The sequence below is a fragment of the Cnephaeus nilssonii genome, assembly GCF_951640355.1.
Source record: "Cnephaeus nilssonii genome assembly, chromosome: 16".
Classification (NCBI taxonomy): domain Eukaryota; kingdom Metazoa; phylum Chordata; class Mammalia; order Chiroptera; family Vespertilionidae; genus Cnephaeus; species Cnephaeus nilssonii.
The window spans coordinates 40700479-40725181 of NC_137087.1; the positions used below are offsets into that span (position 1 = coordinate 40700479).

A 24703-nucleotide genomic window follows, 5' to 3' on the forward strand; every position below is an offset into this window, starting at 1 on the left:
TAGGATGTAAGGGGCTGTTGTGAGATGAGGCATTCTGAATCCATGCTGCAAGGGTTTGTTGTTGTTGGTTTTTTGGTTCATCCTCACCCGAGGATATTTTCTCCATTGATTTTGGAGACAGTGCAAAGGGCGGGGAGGAGGTGAGGGGAGAGATGAGAGACAGAGAGTAACATCTGAGAGAGACACATCCATTGGTTGCCTACCGCAGGCGCCCTGACCGGGGTGCGGGGCTGGGGGTTGAACTTGGAACCCAGATACCTGCCCTGGACCAGCAACACCAACCCGAGACCCTTCGGTGCTCGGGTCCAGGCTCTAACCGCGGAGCCGCACCGACCAGGGGGCCTGTGAGAGGTTTTACACGCCAAGCTGAGGCTTGGCCATAACTCTGCCAGAATGAGGAGCCATCGCAGGTTCTCTGCAGGTGAGTGGCATGACCGGACTGGCCACCGGAACGATGGCCAACGTTATACTTTTCCCGGTGCTCCCTTCCGCCTCTGCCCACTCCTCAGGCAGGCTTCCGAGGGGGTGGTGTTGGGACTCGGACCACGCGAAGCGCGGGGTCGTGCCGGGCTAGCGAGGGACGCTGCGTGGCGAGACACCGGCAGCCGAGCCCTCGCCCACCCGGCGCTGCACCTGGGCCCGGCCGGCCGCCGATTGGACGGCGCGGGGTGACCCCGCTGTATCGCGAGACGAGATTGGCAGCGGCGGGCCGCATGTGCCCCCGCGCTGGCTTTGTACGCGGAGCCGCCTGCCGGTCCTTTAACAATGGGCGGTGCGAGCGCCCGGGCGCTGGGTCCGAGTTGAGGCCGGCGCTTCGCGGCCGACTGTCTGCAGCATGAGCGGGGCCGGCGTCCCCCGCATGCCGGCGGGGCTGGGGCTGTGAGGGCCTCGGTTCCGGGTAAGGGAGGCCGCCGCGGGACCGGCAGGCCTGGGCTGGGCGCCGGACACCAGACCCGCCCGGCCCGGCCTTTTGTTCGCCTTTCGGGGGCCGCGCGACACCGTGCGCCCCTCGGGACGGGGAGGAGGCGGCCTGGTGCGGGCCGGGCCGCGGGGAGGCTCCGGGGAGGAGCGAGCGCCCGACCGTCCGCAGCGGGGACCCGGCGCTGGGCGGGCCTTCGTCTCCGGGTTTCTCCGCGGGAGGTTTCCACCTTCCGTTGGGCTGTGACGGGTGTCAAGTCTCTCCGCTCCTCAGGGAGGACTCGAACCCCGGACACGGGGAGCCCGAAGCCGGTCCTTCTCCAGCGTGCACCCGGGTCTCCGCGGTGGGAACTCGGGCCCCAGTTAGTCCCATTTTCCCGGCACCCAGCCCGGCGGTTTTCAGAAGAAGCCAGTGCCTCCTGACTGGGGAGCTCGGCCCTCCGTGCGGCGGCAGGGAGTTGGTTAGAACCTGCTGGCTTTAGGATGAGGCAGGTGGAGGGGGACAGTCACTCAGGGTGGCCTGAGGTCACACCCCCCCCCCCCCCGGGAGGGGCCGCGGGGTCGTCTGGAGGGAGCTGGCCGTGACCGCGTCTGGGGTCTGTCTTGCAGACTGAAGTTGCCTCGTCTGGCCAGGCGCGCCGCCCGGGCCCATGGAGCTGGAGGGGCAGTGGTGGCGGGGACAGCTGGCTGCTGATATTCACCAAGCCCTTCGGTACAAGGTAACCTTGGTGCCCAGACCTTTCCACTTGGGTTCTCGGTGTCTTCTGCCAGTTAGTACGAACCTCGGCTCCCTGGAAAGTCAGGTTCTTGAACCACTAGTTTCCAGAGCAGAAGAGGCGAGTTTGCTTATTTGCTCAAGGTTAATTAACTTCTCGGCTTCCCTGGATGTCAGAAGAACCTGCAACTTAAATGAGGGGTGTGGGGTGGAGTGTGTGTGTGTGTGTGTGTGTGTGTGTGTAAGGTTGGGGGAGAGAAGGTGTGAAGAGACATTCTGATGTTTCCAGATGGAACAGGGATTTCATATTATACTTAAAAAGCCAGCAGACATCATTTTATGGGGCAGAGCAGTCTTCCTTGTCCTATAGTTGCTGTTGTATGCAGCTGTGTGTAATGTCACATTTGTACATAAATAATAATTCCCCAGCCTTTCCACTAGCTTGCTGTGAGACTTTGGACAAGTTACTTAATTTTCTGTTTCCCAATTTTCCCATCTGTAAAATGAATAATAATAGGATGTGTCTTCTGGGATGACTGTGAAGATTAAATGAGTTGATACTGTACGTGTATTGGAACAGTGATGGGCATACTATAGTAAGCACTAAGAAAGTGATAACTGTTGTTATTCTCTACCCCACCCTCCCACCCCAAGATTTGGGGCTGTACAAAAAGCCTTAAGGTAGAAGAAGTTAGCTACTGTTTCCAGCAAATATCAAGGGCAGAAAAGTAGACCTAGTATGCTTAATAGATATTGGTGGGAAAGGAGACACGTTTCTGGCACAATGCAAAGTGTTTTGTTATTCTGAAGCAACAATTCTACTTTTTGTGTCACATCTGAGTTTAATGGGTCAGCTTTGCCTCTTTGATAACCAGAAGAGAGACCAGATCCAAAATTATCTCTAATTTGCATCAGTTTCATCATGAATAGAGGAGCCATTCATGCGGTATAGAAAATTAGAAAGAAGCAAAACAGCTGACTCTAATAAAAAGGATGTTGACTGTTGGATTGTGAGATCCAGAAATGATAATTTATATCTTGATTATTTAAATCAGATTAAGTAGAATTAGAAAACCTAATTTTGACTTAAATTGTTACAATTGTACCCTTTTTAATTACTGAGGTTTCTAAATACTACTTATTAATTCAGACACTATATACACCCCAGTCCTGTAAGTGGTCGTACCACAGAAAAGTCTCAACCATGGGAACAGTTCTCTGGAATGTTAAGAGAATTGCAGGTTTCCCACTTTGAAAATTGTCCTGATACTTGTTTTTTGTGTTTTTTTTTGTAGATGTTGTCTTTCAGTTTTAAATGTTTTTCTTTTCTAAGTGTTAGCTCTTTATCACTCTGGTATATGGTGACATTAATTACATATTTTTTTAATGACATGAAACTTAAAATATTTTTCTTGGTTATTTCCATTTTTCCCCCCATAGTTTTTTATTCTTGTATTTTATGTGTAATTTTAATTCTGAGTGATTACCTGCATTAATTTTATCAGTTTGAGATTGAAAGTGGATTCCCGCCCCCTCCCCCACACACACACACACACACTCCCCCCAATAAATTTGTTGAATGCTCTTGTGTATTAGGCTCTGGCGAGGATCTAAGGAATAAGACATAACTGTACTAAAGTTGCTTATGAACTATCAAAGGACAAGATAGTGCAGGAATGCCATTGAAAGTTATCTTGAGCCACTTGTGTCATGCTGCCCTGGATTAGCTTTATTTTTATCTTGAAGCATTTTTTAAGCCACATGTTGTGATTTCACACAGCGGCTACACTTTATAAAGAACTTATCAGTAAAACTTGAACATGAGGAACTGGAGAGACCGCTGTTTGTAATACACTAAAGTCAAGAAAAGTTAAAATGAACCTTTCTTATTGAACAAATACATGTTAATTCCAGGCTGTTCATTAAAGATTTAGTTGGATAATCATATGCTTATTTATTTACAATATTCGAGAGCCTACAATGTTCAAGGTGCTATGCCAGGTGTTAGAGTGGTAACAGTGAATGAAGCAGACATGATTCCTGCCTTTATGGAGTCTCATATAATTCAAAGTATCAGAATTTAGGTCTTCCTTTGGGCAGTTGCCATTTGGACACTATGAACGATGTTTACACGCAAGGTTTGTGAAGGAATAATTGATGTGACTAGCATTAAACCTACTAAGAAGGAATAAAAATGCCAACCAAACTGTTTTTGTAAAATATAATTATCTTCCTCCATGTAATTACCCCTGCCCCCTACAAAGTAGCTGTCCTCTTATACCCTGTGTCATTTTCTTTTTCTTTTCATTGTTTTGCTATGCATACTAGTGTCTTAGGATGCTTCGGGGAGAATTTTTAGGATCCTTTATGGCAGATAGAAGCAATGCTAGTTTTGTAAGAAATCATCCCCAGACTTATACTTCCACTTGTGAGTATTTCTTCTATGCCTTTATTTCCATCCTGGCTGGACAGTTAACCCATTCTTGGAAGTGGGTGGTACTTGGGATGGTGAGCTGATGAGGACTGGAGATGGAGATGACAGGTGGACCCATGGGATCCTGAGAAGCAGATGGAAACAAGAGTGTTCAATTCTAGGGAATCAGGAATACACAGAAAAAACTTGTAAGCTGAGAGAAGCATAGGTTATTTTCTCATGCTTGTACAACTGCAATACTTGGAAAAAGATAATTAAATCTGACAGCTATCTGGTAAGCACTTATACTTTACCATTTAAAATCATAAAAAGAGAATATATTGGACACGTTGTTTAAAATTTCCAATTAATGACCCTTTGTTTGCCTTTGTTTTGTCTTTGTTTTGCCTTTGTTTTAACATAGTTAAAGATAAAGTCCACCAGTGTTTTCCAGCTGTTTCCCAGTGAGTCTTTAAGACCTTGTTCAGGCCTCTTTTGCAGAAAAACTATTCTGGCTTTGTTTTTTCCCCAACAACCCATCCTGTGAGCGGGGTTAGATCTCTCACCTCAGTGTTCCTTTAATACCCTGTGATTATATATCATATTCTAATCTCTGTATTTTGGTTCACCTACTAGAGAGAGGCTTGAGACCATTTTCCAGCTTGTATCCATGGGGTTTTAGCACAGTGTCTGTTACATGGATAATGCTCAGTAAGTGTCATGTGATGACAGCAAAGACAGGCGAAGTTTGAAACTAACTCATTTACACCATTGTAAAGATCTACAGAAATGGTAAAGGAGAAAAGAAAAACCCGAAGGGCTACATAAGAAATCCCTTGATTTGGAAAAATTTAATTTTTTATTTTTATCTTCAAAGAGCCAAGCCAGCCTAAGCCAATCTTTTTTCTTTCTCCTGTAGCATTTGTGCTTTTTATCACTTACATAAAAATTAAAAACATAAAATGGCCCATTGGTTTGTTTCATCAAAGTTGTTGAATTTATTAGTATAGAGTTCCTTGTAGTATTCTTTTATTTTTCTTTATGTCTTCAAAATATGTAGTAATATCTCCTATTTCATTCATTTTTTTAAATTTAATTTTTGTTGAATTTATTGGGAAGACATTGGTTGATGGAGTTCTGTGGGTTCCAGGTATACAATTCTATGGTAATAAAATAAAATGGCCCATTAGCCTGTGTCCCAGGTAACTACTACTAAATGTTTAAAAAATTTATATAATATATGCATATGGTTAAAAAATATTTTGGATAGTATAAGGAGTAAAATGAGTGTACCCCAATCCTCACTATTTCCTGATCTAAGGTTACCAACTTTTAACGTGTTTTGTTTTTTCTTGAAAAGATACCCAATAAATTAGTATATTTGCAAAGAAATTATTTTTATTGTTGATAGAACAGATCAAATATATAATCACTGTTCTGTACCTTCTTGCCACCTAACCTCACTCAATGTATCAAATTTTTCTATATTTGCCCTAGCCAGTTTGGCTCAGTGGATAGAACGTCAGCCTGCGGATTGAAGAGTCCTGAGTTCAATTTCTTTTAAGGGCACATGCCTGGGTTGCTGGCTCAACCCCCAGTAGGGGGCGTGTAGGAGGCAGCCAATCAGTGATTCTCTGTCATCATTGATGTTTCTATCTCTCTGTCCCTCTCCCCTCCTTTCTGAAATCAATAAAAATAAATTTTCCATATCAACACATACAGGTCTATTGCCCTTTAGTTTAATGTCTGCATATTGAATCGATGTCCCATAGTTTATGTAACCAGTTTCCTGTTGATAGATGGCAAGCTTTTTTCTAATTACACTTTTATTTTGAGATAATTGTAGGTTCACATACAGTTGTAAGAAATAGTACAGGGAGATCCCCTATATCCTTTACCTAGTTCCTCCAGTGGTAACATCTTGTAAAACTATAGTACAGTTATCACAGCCAGGATATTGACGTTGATATAGTCAAGGTACAGAATATTTTCTATCACCACAGTGTTCTCTTGTGTTACCCTTTTATAGCCATGCCATTTTCCCTGCCACCCACATTTCCCCCTCCCCTTAACCCCTGGCAACCACTAATCTCTTCTTCATTTCTATAGTTTTATCATGTCAGGAATGTTAGTTATATAAATGGAATTATACAATATGTGACCTTTTGAAATTGGCTCTATTCACTCAGCATAATTCTCTGGAGATCCATCCAGGTTGTTGGACATGAAGCTTTTTATTCCACTATCTTGCTATTAAAAATGGTGCTACAAAGGACTGCCTTATATAGGGTAAATTCCTAAGCCTAGTGTTGCTAAGTATCTGCAGTCTGCATTTTAAAAAGTTTATATTATCTACTTATCCCCCAAAATGTTATATTTTCAACCTGACCAATATCTGGGAGTTCCTATTTTCACTTTTGATATCATAAATAAAAATTAATAAAATGTAATGTGGCAAGTGAAAAACTACAATTTTTAAATTTTGAATGAAATGAGGCATTTTTTTTATGTTTTGACCCTATTTTATTTTTTCTATGAACTCTATTCCTATTTGTTGCCTTTTCTTACTCATTTATGAGTTCTCTAAATAAAGAAATTAGCTCTTTATACTATCAGAAATATTTATTAAATTAATCTATTCTTCCCTGATTTGAAATGCCATTGTTATAAAATAGGTTCTTCTATCCAAGAAAAAGGAATGTCTTTCTATGTATGCAAGTGTTCCATACTCCTTCAGAATTTTAATGTTATACTCATATAGTACTGGCATATGTAGATTTATTTATAGGTGTTTTAATTTTTATAGTTACTGTATGTGGCATCTTCTATTTTTTAAACAGCTCTTAGCATACAGAAAGCTATTGGTTGTTTTATATTAATTTTATAAATAGCCATTGTACTGAATTCTTACTGTTTCTCCTTATTTTTCCTGTTGATTTTTCTTGTTTCTTTCTGGATATAAATTCTATCATCTAAAGCAATAACAACGTTGTTTCTAAGAGTAACTTTGATTCTTCCTTTCCAATAATTAAATCTTTTCTTTCCTCTTTCTGTTTGGATTGGTTAATATTCACAAAATAATCTATATATATAAAAGCCTAAGCGACCGTTCGACGGTAGCTATGACGTGCACTGACCACCAGGGGGCAGATGCTACAACTGGTAGGTTAGCTTGCTGCTGGTGTCTGGCCTATTGGGACTGGGCAAGACGGGCCAGACACACCCTGGAGCCCTCCCACAGTCCCTCCCTGGCCCTGATTGTGCACTGGTGCAAGGGACCCCACCGGTGCATAAATCTGTGCACCGGGCCTCTACTGTTTAATAATATAGCAGTAGTTGGCACTAGAATGCTAATCCTTTTATATTAATACTAGTGACCTGGTGCATGAATTCGTGCACATTGAAAGGAAATTAATTAGAAGGTTGCCGGCGGGGCGGGACTGGGTGAGATAGGCTAGACACACCCTGGAGCCAACCTTCTGTGGTCCCTCCCCGGCCGGCCGCACCTGGGGTGGCGCCGTGGCTTGGGGGTGTCTGCGGAGTGAGCAGGGTCCCTCTGGCAGGTGGGATCCCTCAGCCTGGCCTGCGGGGATCGGGCCGAAACCGGGCTCAAGGGGTCCCGGAGTGCGAGAGGGCACTCTGCAAAGTTGCTGTCATACAGGGTGTGGAATGCAAATGCAAGTGTGCAATAAACCAGATTTGGGGCCGACAGTGCCCCGGCAACAACATAACCCATGGCCGAAGATGGAATTGCTCGGCACCGCAAAGAATCGGGCTCCCTCCTCTCTGGTTTCAGGGTGCGTCACCTGAGAACCGCTGCTGCCAAGTCACTGGTCAGATTTGGCGGAGGGACACTTAGCATATTAGCCTTTTATACATATAGATATTTTCTAATATCAAACCAACCTTGCATTCCTGGGATGTACTACAATTAATGATACATTCTTTGCGTACATTACTAAATTACCTTTGATAATTGTTTTATTTTCTTTTTAAAAAATATATTTTATTGATTTTTTACATAGAGGAAGGGAGAGGGATAGAGAGAAACATTGATGAGAGAGAAACATCAATCAGCTGCCTCCTGCACACCCCCTACTGGAGATGTGCCCGCAACCAAGGTATATGCCCTTGAATGGAATCGAACCCAGAACCCTTCAGTCTGCAGGCCAACGCTCTATCCACTGAGCCAAACCGGTCAGGACTATTTTTTATTTTTAATTAAATTTATTGGGGTGACATTTTTAAGTAAGATTATATATGTTTCAAGTGTGCAGTTCTTTGACACATTATCTGTATATTGCATTGTGTGCTCACCACCCAAAGTCAAATCTTCTTTTGTCACCATATACTACACAAAAATATGAGATGCTTCATGTATTTGCATGTCATCCTTTCTAATCTCTGTATCACTCCATGCTAATTTTTTCTATATCATTCCAATTTTAGTATAGGTACTGCTGAAGCAAGCACACATTGAATAATATTTTATCTAAATTTTTATCTTATTAAGTTAGATTGATATGTAACTTCCATTTTTGTGGCGGGTTTTCCCTTTAATTTATTTTATTTTTTCCATTTTTGTGTGTGTGTTGTTGTTTTTTATTGATATTTGAAAGAGGAAGGGAAAGAGAGAAAAAGAAATATGAACTTGCTATTTCACCTTTTTATGCACTCATCGTGCTATTCCACCTTTTTATGCATTATTGGTTGCTTCCTGTATGTGCCCTGACCTGAGATTGAACCTACAAACTTGGTGCATTGAGATGACACTCAAATCCAGCTAGGGTGTTTGCTTATTGTTGTGAAATGTGTATAACAAAATTTTCCATTTAAACCATTTTTATGTGAACAGTTTAGTGACATTAGATACATATGGCTATCATAACCAACATCCATCTTCAGAACTTTTTCATCTTCCCAAACTGAAATACCCATTAAACAATAATTCCCCATTTTCCCTGTCCTCCAGTGCCTAGTAACCACAATTCTACCTTCTGCCTGTATGACCTTGAACATTCTAGGTACTACATACAAGTGGAATTATACAATCTTTGTCCTTTTTTGTCTGGCTTATTTCACTTAGTATGCTGTCTTTAAGGTTCATCTGTACTGTACCATATATCAGAATTTTATTTCTTTTTAAGGCTGAATTAATCCATTGTATGTATATACTTCATTTTTGTTGTTTTTATTTTGTTTATTCTGTTTTAAGAGAGAGATGAAGGGAGAGAGAGAAGACATCGATTTGTTGCTCCACTTATTTATGCATTCATTGATTGATTCTTATATGTGCCCTGACCAGGGATCAAAACCACAACCTTCGTGTATTGGGATGACACTCTGAACTACCCAGCCAGGGCCCATATTTTGTTTATTCATTCATTAGTTGTTGGACACTTGGGTTGTTTGTTTCCACCTTTTGGCTGTTGTGAATAATGTTGTGAGCATGGATGTACAACTATCTGAGTCCCTTCTTTAAAATTTTTTGGTATATACCTAAAAGTGGAATTGCTGGATCATATGGTAATTCTACATTAAATTTTGGGGGGAATTGTAATACTATTATTTACAGTGCCTGCACAGTTTTGATTCCCACTATACTCCAGGGTTCTAATTTCTTCACATTCTTGCCAGCATTTATTTTCTGGTTTTTGTGGGTTTTTTGTTTCTGGTTGTTTTTTTTTTTTTACAGCAGCAATTCTAATGGGTGTGAGTGGTATCTCATAATGGTTTTTATATGCATTTTCCTAAGTATTTGTGACATTGAGCATCTTTATTTATTTTTGTTAATCCTCACTGGAGGATATTTTTTCCATTGATATTTATTTGTTTGTTTGTTTGTTTGTTTATTTATGCAAAGGTGAAAATTTATTGAAGAACAAGTACAGACTCCCACGTGGGAAAGGGGAAAGAATCTCACAGCACAGACTCGCACTTGGGGAGGGGGAAAAAGTGTCTCCCCCCCCCCCCCCATTGATTTTTAGACAGAGTGGAAGGGAAAGGGGGAAACAGAGAAACATTGATGTGAGAGAGACACATGTTGAGTATCTTTATATGTGCCTATTGGCCATTTCTACATCATCTTTGGAGAAATGTTTATTTAGGTCCTTTGCCCACTTTTTAATTGAGTTGTTTGTTGTTGAATTGAGTTGTATATATAAAAAGAGTTATTTATATAATCTGGATATTAACCCCTTATCAGATATATGATTTGCAAATATTTTCTCCCATTCTGTGGGTTGCCTTTTCACTTTGTTAATAGTGTCCTTTAATGCACAAAAGTTTTTAATTTTGACGAAGTGTAATTTATCTTTTTTTTCCTGTGCTTTCAGGATCATACCCATGTTATTTCTATAATGATACATATTAGGTTTAGTGTTGGTATTGTGCTCATCTCATAAAATAAACTTAGAACCTTGACATCTTTCTCTGTGTTCTAGAAATACTTTAATAGAATTTTTCTAATTTTTAAAAAACAAGTTCATTTAATTCTGAGATTGAACAGTGATAATGGGGAAAATTTTAGGTGTATGAGAGGATGATAGCAAAGGAGAGATCATAAAACTGCTGAAAGGGAAACATAATTAGAAGAGACTAGTGGATGAATACTAGTCTCTACCTTCCACATCCCTGCAAGTATAATATAGTATGTGACATACTAGGATTATGTCCACTTATCTGTTACCTTCTAACAAAAAGCTTTGAGCTTGGAGGGAATGTGTGTGTGTGGTATCGTTGGGTTTTGGCTAAGGATATTTTTCTGAAAACAGCTGGTAGGGAAAATAGGATTCCCTTATTAAAAATTTTGCTTAAATACATCTATTTCGTAATCCAAGAAACACCTATAGTTGGTCATGTCAGGGGTGATTAAGGATAAGGAGAAAAGTTTGGTTTAAATTTTAAATGCCATTCATTATTCTTCCACTCAACTTTTTCATTTTTGTGTTTCATTCAAGAAAAGTGTGCTTTAGGTAATTGTAACACTAATATATTGGGAAAGTCATCTTTGCATTGTGAGAAAGTCATCTTTGCATTTCTGCTACTGGCTGTTTTAACTAAATATTATTCCTCTTGATTTAGGAGCTGAAGTTACCCTCCTACAAAGGCCAGTCCCCACAACTAAGTCTCAGAAGGTATTTTGCTGACTTGATTGCCATTGTGAGCAATCGCTTCACACTCTGCCCTTCTGCCCGACATCTTGCTGTCTATTTGCTGGACCTATTTATGGATCGATATGACATCTCTATCCAGCAGCTTCATTTAGTTGCACTTTCCTGTCTGCTTCTGGCAAGTAAGTATGAATCTGATCTACATGATTGGAAATTTATATTGTTTATAAAAATGAAATAAATTTATGTAGGACTCAGTAAAATATCACCAAATTCCATTTATTCCAGTTTATGACTATCAGAAAGTTTGGTGTTGAAAGTTCTCCTTGCGACAATGATTCTTAGACATTAAAATGTGGCTCTGGAGTTTTTTAAAAACATATGTGCCTAAGCCATACATCCTGCATATTCTGAAATAAATGTCTAGGCCACTCCAGAATCAACATCATGAGGCCTAGGTATTTTTTAACTTTTTGAAAAGTTCCAAAGATGATTCTAATGTACCTTTCCACTTGAGAACCATTGTCTTAAAGCAGTAGTTTTCATACAGGAGTAATTGTGCCCCACAGGGATTCTTTGCAACGTGTGGAAACGGTTTTGGTTGTCACAACCTGAAAGGATGCTATTAACATCCAGTGGGTAGAGGTGGGGCAGTACCCCAAAACAAAGAATCATCTGGCCCAAAATGTCAATGGAGCTGAGATTGAGAAACTCTGTCTAAAAGGTACCATCCTCTTCTATTGTTAGAATACCTTCTGATTGTATAATGAGTAGCTTAAAGAACTGAAGGTTCACATGCAGCTGCTACACATGTGGATACCTTTGCTTATGCCATAGGCACAACTATGTGGTAGCTAGGCGGCAAGGTGGAATCTGATATAGCCATGCTTGTTACCCAGTGCAAAATGTGCTAATTGGGCTTTTTGGTACCTCTTTCTCTTAACATCTTCCTGTAACTCATTTCATTGTTTGTTGGTACCCCAACTGAAGAGAAAGGGGGTGAGTAAAGGAATTGAAATGGAGTTTTTATTCTTTTAATAATGTGAGAAGATTGTACTAGATATTGGAGTTGAATCCATTATGTAGTTTATATGTTATTTAAGTAATTATACTAGAAATCTAAGCCCAATTCAAAATAGTATTTAGAAATATCTGCTGCCTTCATCTTTAACCCCCACTTCAGGGTTTGGGTTCTATTGTGGCTGCTCTCTAAAGAGCATTCCCCATACTGCGTTATTTCTAAAACATCTTGGTGCTTTTACTGCAAATAAACTTAAAACCAAATGCAGGCCTCTGTGGTATTATTTCTGGTATTAATTTTTTCTCATGCTTTCTTTTCCTACCCTAATTCTTCCTTTGAGCTAATGACCTCAACTACTTACTTAGTCTCCTTGAAGGTCTTTTTATAAGTTATTTCAAATCCTTTGTGGACCAAGCTGAATGTAAATAAACACAGCCCTAGTGAAGACTTCCCACTGCCTGTTTTGATTAAGGAAAAAACTCCTTAATGTAATATTTTGAACATTTCATCTGGACCCAGCCACCTTTCAAGTCCCATCTTCCAACCCTATTCCCAATTACTTTGAGCCAAATTCTACCAGAATACTATCTACTTCCTGAAAAATGTACATTTATCCTTTAATCTATTGACCTGCTACTCCTCACCCAGAAAGCCAGCGAAGTAATGCTTGTATATTTATAATTAACCTTTAATTTAACCTTTAATTAAGGTTTCATAAGCAATCATGTATACAATTTTTATGTTTCATCACTGGCTGTGAAGCCATTTGTGGTTTAATAGTTTGCATAGAATTGGAAAAACTCATACTTGGCATATCAGATATGTTAGAGTCCACAAATGGAATGGTTTCTTGTTATGCTACTAATGTTAATAATTATTAGGGGCTCAGTTTATAGTAGAGACAAACTGGAAATCACATATGCAAGTTAGGTTATTTTTAAAATTTGGGATCATTAATGAAAAATAAATTTTTGCCTGCTATCCTTTAACACTATCAAACCCCGCCTTCTCTGTGCCTCCAGTTCTTTAAGTGTGGTGTGGGCCAAGTGGGAGACTCCTCTTGGTGGACTGTGAAATTATGTGTGATGCTTAGTCAGTTTAAAGACCAACTTATATTTGTGACTAAACTTTACTTACTGGTAACTTACTGGATGAATTAGGGATTATGAAAGTTGATATTCATAAACAACATGTTAGTACCAAAGTTTATTGAGTATACTAGTTGAATAATCTAGTAAGAATTCTGGCCACCATGCAATGCTTGGGATTGGTTCCAAGTTCCTGCAATTTTCACAATGTGGGGAAAGGATACTTTATTTGTGCACCATCTTAGGTCTGTTGGAATGGAGTTTTCAAATTGTTCCTGTTTTTAAATTGTCTATTACTGTTAGTTTAAAGTATTATGATCAATTTGTTTTATTGAAGATTGATTTACATGGTAATATGTAGTTGCCTTTTGCTTATTTTTGAGGAGCTAGGCTTTAGGATTTATATTTGCTGTGGTTCAAATATGAATTGTTTATCACCTATTACTGAAAGAGTTGGTTACCTCATTCCTTTATTCTATTAATACCTCATAACCCCTCTTTCCCTGAGAGAGAAAAATTGATTTTATATTATTCTTCTCCACTGGAGAGTGAGATAGGTATCCCCCAGAGTCTCATCCTCTCCCACCTAGGCAGTGCTCAAAAGAGTTCAAGCTGTCAGTTCTATACAAGGAATCAAAGAAGCTGGCTCTTAGAAGCTACCTGCAATCTCTCCCTACTCCAGTCTGTAACTTTACTACAGCAGAAATGCTTAGGATGCTTATAAACTAGTAGCCTATTTTCAGTACCTGATCTGCTTTATATTTGTGGAGTTCATTCTAGTGTTTCTTACATTCTTACACTCTATCTGCTTACATTTGGATACTAATTGCAGCTTTCCAGTTAATTATTACAAACTTTATTCAAATAACTAGGGGCCCAGTGCATGAATTCGTGCACCTTGAAAGGAACTGTGGGCTGCGAGGCTACAGTAGGCACAGGGGCGGGTCTCAGCCCATCCTCTGTGCTCTGCCGAGCCCCTCCTGCCATGGCCCCAGTCCCCTGTCTGCTGGCAGCCTTGCTCCCGCTGCCACTACTCCCATGCGCTGACGGCGCTGGCCCCTCTCGCACCTGCTGACGGTGTGGAGTGATTGGGGCCAGCACTATCAGCAGGTGTGAGCAGCAGCTGCTGCCCCGATCACCCCTCAGGAGCAGGGGGAGGTGGAGAAGCCCTCAGGGGTGATTGGGGCTGGCAACCTCTGCTTGCACCCGTTAATGGCACCAGCTGCAGGTGCAAGCGGGGCCGGCACCAGCAATGGGTGTGAGCAGGGTCGTCGCCGGCAGTGGGTGCGAGAGGCAGCTGCTGGCCCCAATCGCCTCTCAGGAGCAGGGGGAGGTGGAGAAGCCCCAAGGGGCAATTGGGGCTGGCAGCTGGGCACAGGCAGTGGGTGTGAGCAGCAGCCGGCGCTGGCAGCAGGTGCGAACCAGGCTGGCGCCCGCAGCAGGTGCAAGCACCAGGTGGGACTGCAGCGCACGAGAGCAAAGAATTTTCAGTAACCACCAGAGGCTCACCCTGATGACAGTGACTGGCACCCCGCCTTGGTCTGGCGCCCCACTCACCTGCTTTACCATCCCACTGCGGCCGCCGCCCGCCATGTTCCACGCTCTGCTGCCTGCTACCTGCTGCCGACGCCCGGCATATTCCACATGCAACCCCTGGTGGTCAGCGCACATCATAGCAACCAGTTGTTTGGTTCTTCTGCCATTTGGTCTATTTGCATATTAGGGTTTCATATATATACTAGAGGCCCAGTGCATGATTAAATCATGCATGTGTAGGGTCCCCTACACGCTTTCGCTTTCGATCGTGGGGGAGCTGGGTGCCTGTCCGCTCAGGCACCAGGCCTTTCAGAAGCCTCCGCAGCGCCTGGTGCCTGAGCGGACAGGCACCCAGCTCCCCCGCTTTTGATGGTCCACGGCGGACGTGAGCTCGCTGCCCCAGAGGCCCCTTCTGTGCTGCAGCACAGCCATGGTGCAGATGCTGAGCTCGCGCTGCCGCTGGCGACGCAAGCTCAGCCTCCCGCCGGCCCAATGGGCCACCCCGGCCACCCCGAGTCCTGCCCGCCCCCCCCCCCCCCTGCGCCTCCTGGCCAATCGTGGGCATAGCGAAGGTACGGTCAATTTGCATATTTGTCTATTATTAGGTAGGATAGATGATTGAATTCTGTATGTCACCCTTCCCCTGCTTTGGGATGGGCAACCTGCTGTATAAAAGTTTAGAACAGTTTACAGATGACAGTTCGATTCGAGTTATCAAATAGGTTGGTCAAAGATGGAGCACAGCTTATAAGTCCTAGGTACTAATGCATATCTAGGTACCTGAGTGTTTGTACTATTAGAGGTAGGAACAAAGGTCCTACAGATTATCTGTTTGGAGTGTGGTGTGTAGTGTTGTAGACCAAGGATTATAGTGATGGATTGCTTACGTTTTAATTTCTTGTCAGCAGTATGAATTTCAGGAATCTTTTTAAAATATATATATTTTTTTATTGATTTCAGAGAGGAAGGAAGAGGGGGAGAGAGAGAGAGAGAAACATCAATGATGAAAGAGAATCATCAATCAGCTGCCTTCCACATGCCCCTCACTGGAGATTGAGCCCACAACCCGGGCATGTACCCTGACCTGGAATCAAATTGCAACCTCCTAGTTCACTGATCAACATGATTTCAGCAACCCTTGAGTCTCAGATTATCTCTCTGTAAAAGGAAAATAGTTACTTATAAAGTTGCCTTGATAATCAAGTGGGGTAATATGTTTAAAAACAGGTAGGAAATTTTTTTTAAGTAAGTAGGAAATTGAAACATAAAAGTTAGCATCACAGCCCTGGCCAGATGGTTCAGTTGGTTGAAGCATTGTCCCGTACACCAAAGGGTTGCTGGTTCGATTCCCATTTGGGGCACATACCTAGGTTGCAGGTTCATTCCTTGGTCGGGGTCTGTACAGGAGGTGTCCAATCGATGTTTCTCTCTCACATTGCTGTTTCTCTCTCACTTCCTCTCTCTAAAAAGCAATAAAAGCATATCCTGGTGAGAATTAAAAAAATAAAAACGTTAGTATCTCATTGATTACTCTGCCATAAACTTTTATAATCCCTATGGTTCTGGCTCATTCCAGAAAAGACTGATTTATCCTGAGAAATTCTCAAATTTTAACTCTTTGACATGTATATCCTGGCTTTCCTTGACTTCTGTGATGAGCATTGACTCAGCCATGAGGCTTTTGATAATTTGCTCAAGATCTTGGGTAAATAAGAAGTGATCTTGGAGTTGAGATGAAGCCAAAAGTGAGAGTATAGGCTTTTAGTAGTAAAAATTTGAGACAAGTGCTTGCTTCTCCTTGCTCATCAATACTGGGTTGACAGACCTTTTTACTTTACTATCTGATAGGTGAAAAATTGTATCTCACAGTTTATTTGATTTACATCTTAATTTTTAATGAGAATAGAACCTCTTTTTTCCCCAGGAATTATCTCTTCCTGTTATTTATTCATTGTTCTATAGTCTTACAAATTTGTGAAAACTCTTATTATATATTATGGGTAACTTTTTTCCCTACTTCATAATAAAAGAACACAATATAGGTTGGAAGAGCTCACAGTGACATCAGATCCTTGCCCTACTACCACATACTTGCCATTCACTGTTGGCTTTGAAAATATGCTCGTATCCAGGGCTGATTTGAACAATTCCTATAAAGGAAAGACAACCTGATATTTTGTTTCTGTGTCTATTAATTCTTTATTTTCTGGGAAGCAGACATGAATTTCCTGTGCCCTTATTTCCTGTTTGGGGCCTTTATCAATATAATCACATGGCTTCTGGTATTTCCTTTCCATTGAAGAAACTGAGCTTTGTGGGCTTTGTGGATAAGTAGATTTAAAATATTCAAGCACATAACATTCAACACAACAAAAACTATGGCTATGAATGCAGGTACTCATTGTTGCTGTCACACACTTTGAAATCCTTTAATACCCATGTACCTAAGTATTTATATCCCTATATGTAATTAAAAAGTTAAAAAAACACTTAAACCTGAATTAAAATCCAAAGTATGGTTATTTATGCATATGCAGTTTATTTTTAACATTGTGAATCAAGATACAAAGGCTTTCACACTTGTAATAGCCAAGTACTTTATAAATATAGAAAGCCCATAGATGTTTAATAATATAGAAGTCTGTCTATTCTGGTAGTTGTTGTCCCCATATAACCCAGTGCAATACTTTGGTCTAGCAGTACAGATTTGGGAATTTAAACATATATCTTTCGGCTTCCATTTTCATTTTGGCTCAATTTACTTAAATGAATTGGCCAACCTCACTATCTTGGTTTCTTGAATTTGGTCATACACAATGTTTTCAATGTTGAAAGTTTCAAGTAAATAATATGAACCATTTTTGATATTTGAATTAAACAGTGAATTATGGTATATTAATTTCTTCAAAGGAACTTCAAGCATGATATAAGTAAACTCATTAATTTTTACAATATTCCTTTGAGGTATACTGCCAATGTTGTTGTTGCTGCACAAATGGCAGGGCACTTTGAAAGCCTTAGTGATTCATCCAGAGGGACTGAACTAAGTTCATAGGTCATTCTACTCTGAAGAATTCCACTCTGTTATTCTGAGAACAGTGGGTTCCTCTCCTGTATCTCTATGCAGTGATGATGCTAGATGACTATGTCATAAAGACCATTTTTAGTGCTTTGAGGTGTACTGAGTATATGCTATTGGGAAAACTTGTGAGATTCACCTCTGTGTGATTTGAATTAGGAAGGAATATCTAAATTTATGAAAAGTTTGAATTATGTAAAAATATTTTTTTATTAACTTCTATCTGCAACAATATTTAGTTGAGTAGTTTAGATCTAAAGTCCAAATTTTCTGGAGCAGAAGAGGAATTAAATAGTTCTTTAGGCTTTCTTCTTTAAGTTATCATACAATCTCGTGCCATAGGAGACAAAAGCTTCTACCCTAGTTCCCCCTCCCTAAGCAAAGAGCCAGGTAGTCAGCAGTACTTCCTCCCTAGCCCTAAGGCAGGCTGACTTGAACAAACCCCTCTGGCTCTAGTACACTAAGCATCTGGACTGAGTGACCCTGGCAACTACCATTTGTTGTAACAACTTCAGTGTGTGGTATAAACCCATCTCTTCTGGAAGAGAAACTTCACAGGGAAATTCATCTAGTTTCTACTGCTTTGGCAGTCATTCTGGCTCTTAAAAACATGTTTTTAAATGGATAAAATAAAATTGTAATATTTCCTAGGCAACTAAATATATTGGAAAAGTTATAATAGTAGAACAAAAATTTTTATGTAATATGTAACATTCTAAAAGCTATCATTTTGAACAAGTGTAAAGCTATTGTGGAAAAAAATATATATATATATATATATATATATATATATATATATATATATAAATAAAATAAAAGCCTAAGCGACCATTATGATCAGTTGACTAAATGACCAGTCAACCGATTGCTATGACGCGCACTGACCATCAGGGGGCAGACGCCCAACGCAGGAGCTGCCCCCGGTGGTCAGTGTGCTCCCACAGCCAACTTCTTGTGGCCAGCCAAACTCCCACAGTCCCTCCCCCCCAACTGGCCCTGACCGTCCCTGATCACTGGCCAGGCCGAGGGACCCCACCCATGCACCAATTCGTGCACTGAGCCTCTAGTTGTAATATAATATGACTGTTTTAAACATTATCGGAAAATAGAACATAATACTAGTTGTAGAAGGCTTTAGTTATAATTTCCCTTCTTCTATGGACCACCATGGAACAAAGAGACTTAAAGACAACTCTTTTAATCTATTGGTGCATCTGGAAAATCTAATAGTACTTGATAGTTTGAATTCTTTCCAGCCATGGCCTCTAGAAATGCCTAAAATGAATGATATATATTAAAACAATTGCTTGGAAATTAAAGTGTAAGATGGTATGTATTCTATAAAAAAATTATTCTGGGGCTGGAGAGGGAATTATATTCCTTACCTTGTACATAAGGATGAGTATATCCTGAAAAAAAAAGTGAATGCCTTTAAATAATGAAGTTTTATCATCAGATCGTTTTTACTCCTATTCTGCTTTGAGTAAGGGGATAAAAAAGTGCATATAAAGTGTCCCCCAACCCCTTCTTTTTGACAAAAGACTTAGCTAGGTTTTTGTTTTGAATTCAGAAAAAGAGGGATAGGTTTTTTTTTTTGTGTGTGTGTATTGTGGACTGAGAATGCTTGTGTTATGTATTCATCCAGTTCCTCTCCCACCCCCTCTGTTTATCTCTGGTATTGAGATTGTGCTGAAAATATGCTGAGATAACAATACTTGAAACTTAGCTACTTTTGATTTCAGGTATTTCAGATAACTCTATGACATTAAGTCCTTTAAACTTTCTTCTGTTCAAATAAAAGAATTTTCTTCCATCAACTACCCAAAGAAATTGCCAGAAAAGGTTCAGCTGGTAAGATTTGAGAGAGTTATTTTTTTCATTGGCATTCATGTGACTTTTTTTCGTTACACAATAGGACTTAGATCAAAATGTTTACATGTTCAAGTTTTTTTAGTGGAGAGTGAAGGGAGGGGGACAGAGGCACTGGGAGAGAAAACATGCAAATATAACAACCACAGAGTTCTGGCACAAGGTAGGGGAAAGAATGTCTTTGGATCTAAATCTTTGCAATAAAAGGCAGCAAATTCCATTTACTTGACTAGACCTATATGATCATTTGCCTAATATTTTCTCTATTTTCCCCCTTTTTCTTATAAGGTAAATTTGAAGAAAAAGAAGATAGTGTGCCTAAGCTAGAGCAGCTCAACAGCCTGGGTTGTATGACTAATATGAATCTAGTATTGACAAAACAAAATTTGCTACATATGGAACTATTATTATTAGAAACTTTTCAGTGGAACCTCTGCCTTCCAACAGCTGCCCATTTCATCGAGTATTATCTCTCTGAAGCAGTACACGAAACAGATCTTCATGATGGCTGGCCAATGATTTGCTTGGAAAAAACTAAACTCTACATGGCCAAGTATGCAGATTACTTCCTAGAAGTGTCTTTGCAAGGTGAGTGATTGTGGATGCCAGTAAGTGACTTGTGAGCTTGTGACTTGTGTATTCTGTTGCTTAAGTTCATTTTTGATGTCTCCACAGATTATGCCTTTCTAAATTATGCACCTTCTTTAGTAGCTGCTGCATGTGTGGCTTCTTCAAGGATTATACTTCGTCTTTCTCCAACGTGGCCTACAAGACTTCATCGTCTTACTGCTTACTCCTGGGATTTCTTAGTGCAGTGCATTGAACGGCTACTGATGTAAGCCTCTTTGTTCTTGTGTTTGCAATGTCTCATAAATATTTTTCTTCATGTATAAGGGGCCTTAAAAGCAACTTTTCAAACGCACAGAGGTTTTAGGGTATTTGCTCTGATTGCTTTTGCTGCCATGAACAAGTTGTTGTAAGAGTGATACTTGGTGGAAGGGGAGCCCCTTTTGGCTGTTATCCAGGAAGAGGCCATTGCTAGTATGATTCTGAGTACATGATAAGGAAAGAAGCTGCTCTGATGCAAGCCCATGATTATGAGATCAGTCCAGGCAAATCTTGCCTTGCTCTTCGTTACCACATCTTTGAATCATTGGGCCCCAGGATGTCACCAAAGTAGGAGTTACAGTTAAATGCTTATTGTAGATATATCTCCCAAGCTGGACATAACCTTTAAAGCTACCAGCAGCTGGTTTCCTGGATTTCTACCAAGGGAAGGAGCTCCTAGAAGGATAAATAAGATCTCAGGTTATTGAAATTATGGTTATAGTGACAGCTTTCTAGGTATAGTGGTGCTGTCTGTGGAGTCAGCTGTGGAGGAGTTGGGGGTGGTGCATGACTTTCTACAAATTCTTCTCAAATAACATTAGCAGTTTCCTTTCAATCCATGTTGTAGTGCTCATGATAATGATGTGAAAGAAGCAAACAAACAAAGAGGACAAGCAGTACCTCAGCCAGCACAACTAAGTGTGTTCCAGACAACCTCCCAGCCCTCGCGGCCAGTTCACTTTCAGCAACCTCAGTATCTCCATCAGACGCATCAGACCTCACTGCAGTATCGCCATCCTGTATCAGAGCAACCAAGCTGTCAGCAGATTGTATCTACCACACACACCTCATCTTACACACTACAGACATGTCCTGCTGGCTTCCAGACTAGTGTTCAGGGCCTTGGGCATGTGCAGACTGGTGTTGGGATGTCACTGGCAATACCAGTGGAAGTTAAGCCCTGTCTAAATGTTTCTTATAACCGGAGTTATCAGCTAAATGAACATTTCCCTTGCATTACTCCATGTTTTGAAAGGTGATTTTGTGTGGTGGTAACGGTAACACCTGATCCAGACTGTTTGTGACTTGAAGCTGTGGGCCAGCTTTTTATAAACTTCTCTAAAGGGATTCAAATTGCATCAGAACTCTTCAAATAGCAGCACCAAGAAGACTGAATATCCCTTTGAATGCACCATGAAGACCTGGGAGGACTAAGCAAACACTGCAAACACTTTAACAGAATGTATGTCAAATTCTGTTAAATAGCTACATGACAAAAATTTTAAGCCCCTGCTGATGGTCCAAGTATTTCAAAAATATTCAATACAACAGAAATTTGGACAGATTCTATCTATTTCGCTGTTTTGAGAGTTGACCTGTGGTGGGCTCTGTGCCTAATGTTGGCTTATATTGTCAGAGATTAATGGATGTCTGTGTTCTTGCCAAACAGTCTTTTTATGAAGGAAAGTTACAGTATTAATTTTTGAAGAGGTCCTTTTTTTTTATTCTGCAGTTTTGAGTTATATTCTTGATCTACAAGTGATTTTTTGACTTAAGTTTAAACTCATGAATTGCTATACCGATCTGTACAGTAAAAATAAATTTTTTAGATGATTCTATATAACTTCATATCACAATGTAGTATAGGTACCTGGATTTATGTACTAAAATTAAGGATGAAGTAGATCTCTTAAAATCATGGCCATAAATTGTTGTTTTTTTCCCTAAGTGACCAACCTCAAATCTTTAGAATTAAAACACATTTATCTCAGGGAATTTGTACTACTTGGAAACACTTAACTGTAATGCAACATGTTTTGGGAATGTTATAATATGAGCTACCTTTATAACATAGGTTAAAGTACTCCTGCTAGGATGTATTTTCAAATGAGAACATAATTGTAGCTTAGAATGAATGAAATGGTGGTTTCTATCATTCATAATACATATATAGATTGTGCATTTCTCAGTGCAATCAATGATTTATACTCAGATTTGATTTTACTCTAAAGAAGTTTTTTCAAGGGAAGGCATAACTGTAAAATGGCAGTACTAGAATAAAGTTCTGTAGGTTTCCTTTTAAGTGAATGTGGCCAGGGTAGTTCTCAGGTTGTGCTAGAGCAGCACTTTGTTACATGGAAGACAGGTTTTATAAGCAACCTTTGTGTCCAGTTAGTCAGTATAAGCAGGCAAAGGTGTTGATTACTAAACTTCAGTAGCCATTTTCAATAGATTGGCCCCAGAAACTGCCCTGGGACATTTCACTATACTGGTAATGAGTGAAAACAGCAATAATAAGTCATTACAGCAAGGGCAATTTGAGGGTAAAGAGACTTGAGGGAGTAAACATAAAAAGAAAAAAAAATCATTGTAATAACTGAAACCATATACATTGTGCCCTTATCTGTGGGAGAAGAGAGGTTTGGTGGAGGGAAGCTTTCTGATTTAAAAATGAGTAAGGTGTGTCTTTGTTTGTGGTGTTTTTTGTTGTTGTTGTTCTTTTTTTTAAAGATAGCACTTGAATAGAAGGGAAACTGCATGGCAGGTAGGCGACTGCCACAATATGCATTGAAGACAAACTTAATAAAGATGTGGGTATGCAGCAGGAGTCTCAGTAAACAAGCCAAATGGCTTCTGTTAGGAAGGGAAGGGACTCAAAAACTGATCCAGGTGGCTCCAGTGGATAAGTGTGGGTGGGTGGCTTCTGCCAGTGTGAATTCTTAGAGAATGTCCTTTCCTTAAACAGAGGTAACTTTTATAAATAGAGTACATAGGGCATGATGTGGATTTATTAGTCTGGTAGATAAAAATAAAAAATTCAAAACCACTCAGGTAAGAACACTTACATGGCAGTTTTCAAGCATGAAAATTGTTTTCTGAAAGTATCATCATTTTTCCTCTTTATAGAAGGCTGCTAATTGGATTTTGGTAGTTCTTACCTCAAGAGAACTTGAATTATTTGGGGGAAAGTGGGTTCATCAGAATATATCTTTCATATTCACATTCAGAACCCAGCAACATGGAGTCCAATTTTCAGTGTTTTAACTACCTCAGTAATACTATGAATGTAAGATACTGGGATAGAGATCCCAACTTGAAACAACAACTGGTGCCTATGGTAATTTAATGTATTGTCAAATGCTTTTATTGATTGGTTTAAATGTCATTCTTGTTATAGACTATGCCTTTTTAAAAAGCTTATAATAACACTTTCCCAGTTTATATTTAAAAAAGCTAAAGAACACTGGATTACTTTGAGGGGGGTGGGTGGGTAGAATAAAATAATTGGATATTATTGCTGCATACCCAGGGTGGGATGGGATGGGGTTGTTGGAGAACCAGAACTATTTTTAAAACATTAGATTTCAGTATGAATTCAAGTCACAACTGCTAGCTTTGGGAGATGTGGGTGGGGGGAGTTATGTGGGTTTCGTTTTGTTTAACTTATTGATTAGTCAGTCTTTAGGTCTTTTTTTTTTTTTTTTTTGAGATTACTGGACCATCATTAAGTGTGTACTGTGAAGAGATTAATGATGTGTATAAAGGGCTTTACCAAAGTCCACTAAATAAACACTATTCAAATCCAGACTGAAAACCAAAATGTATCTGTTATAACATTAAATGCAAATGCGAGTATGGTGCTAAAGTCTACACCAATGGAGTTAGATGAGTGCTATGCACTTAATTTTAAAATAAAACTAGTTTTCAATAAAATGGTTTTGGTGTTTTGTTTTTTAAATGTAAATTTAATGTATACTTGCATCTTCATTGAATCATGTCATCATATAAGTCAGACTTGATTATACTTGCTAAGAGGCATCTGGATGTATAATATAACTGTAGTGGTGTCCATTCATTATGTATTCCACCTGAGCACCAAAGCTCACAAAAGTATATTGAACGAAGCTTTGGGCCTTTTGAGCTTCAAATTAGTTGTTTGTATGTTAGCAGTATCTAATTAAACAATGCAAGCTTCAGAAAATTGAAATCGAATTCAAAGAAAATAGTCAAGAGTGTGAGAGGAAACGGTCAACAGTGAGTAATAATGGTCTGTTCACCTAGGTATAAGTATTATTTGCTACTAATTCAACTTAAAACTTAGATATAATTTGTTCTGAAGAGTA

The 24703-nt window shown here is 40.0% G+C and overlaps 1 protein-coding gene across 2 annotated transcripts; it reads left to right on the forward strand.

Moving 5' to 3' along the window:
• The first annotated feature begins 742 nt into the window (after positions 1–742).
• Positions 743–24391, forward strand: CCNJ (cyclin J). Of its 2 annotated transcripts, none has more exons than XM_079793597.1 (6): positions 743–898; positions 1528–1637; positions 11130–11340; positions 20040–20339; positions 20463–20586; positions 21208–24391. In XM_079793597.1, the coding sequence occupies exons 2-6, from the start codon at positions 1569–1571 to the stop codon at positions 21617–21619; spliced, it is 1116 nt and encodes a 371-aa protein (XP_079649723.1). In that variant the 5' UTR covers positions 743–898; positions 1528–1568; the 3' UTR covers positions 21620–24391. The 2 variants fall into 2 exon arrangements, with proteins under 2 accessions (XP_079649723.1, XP_079649722.1); XM_079793596.1 differs by having other exon boundaries at positions 20427–20586; positions 21208–24390.
• The last annotated feature ends 312 nt before the right edge of the window (positions 24392–24703 follow it).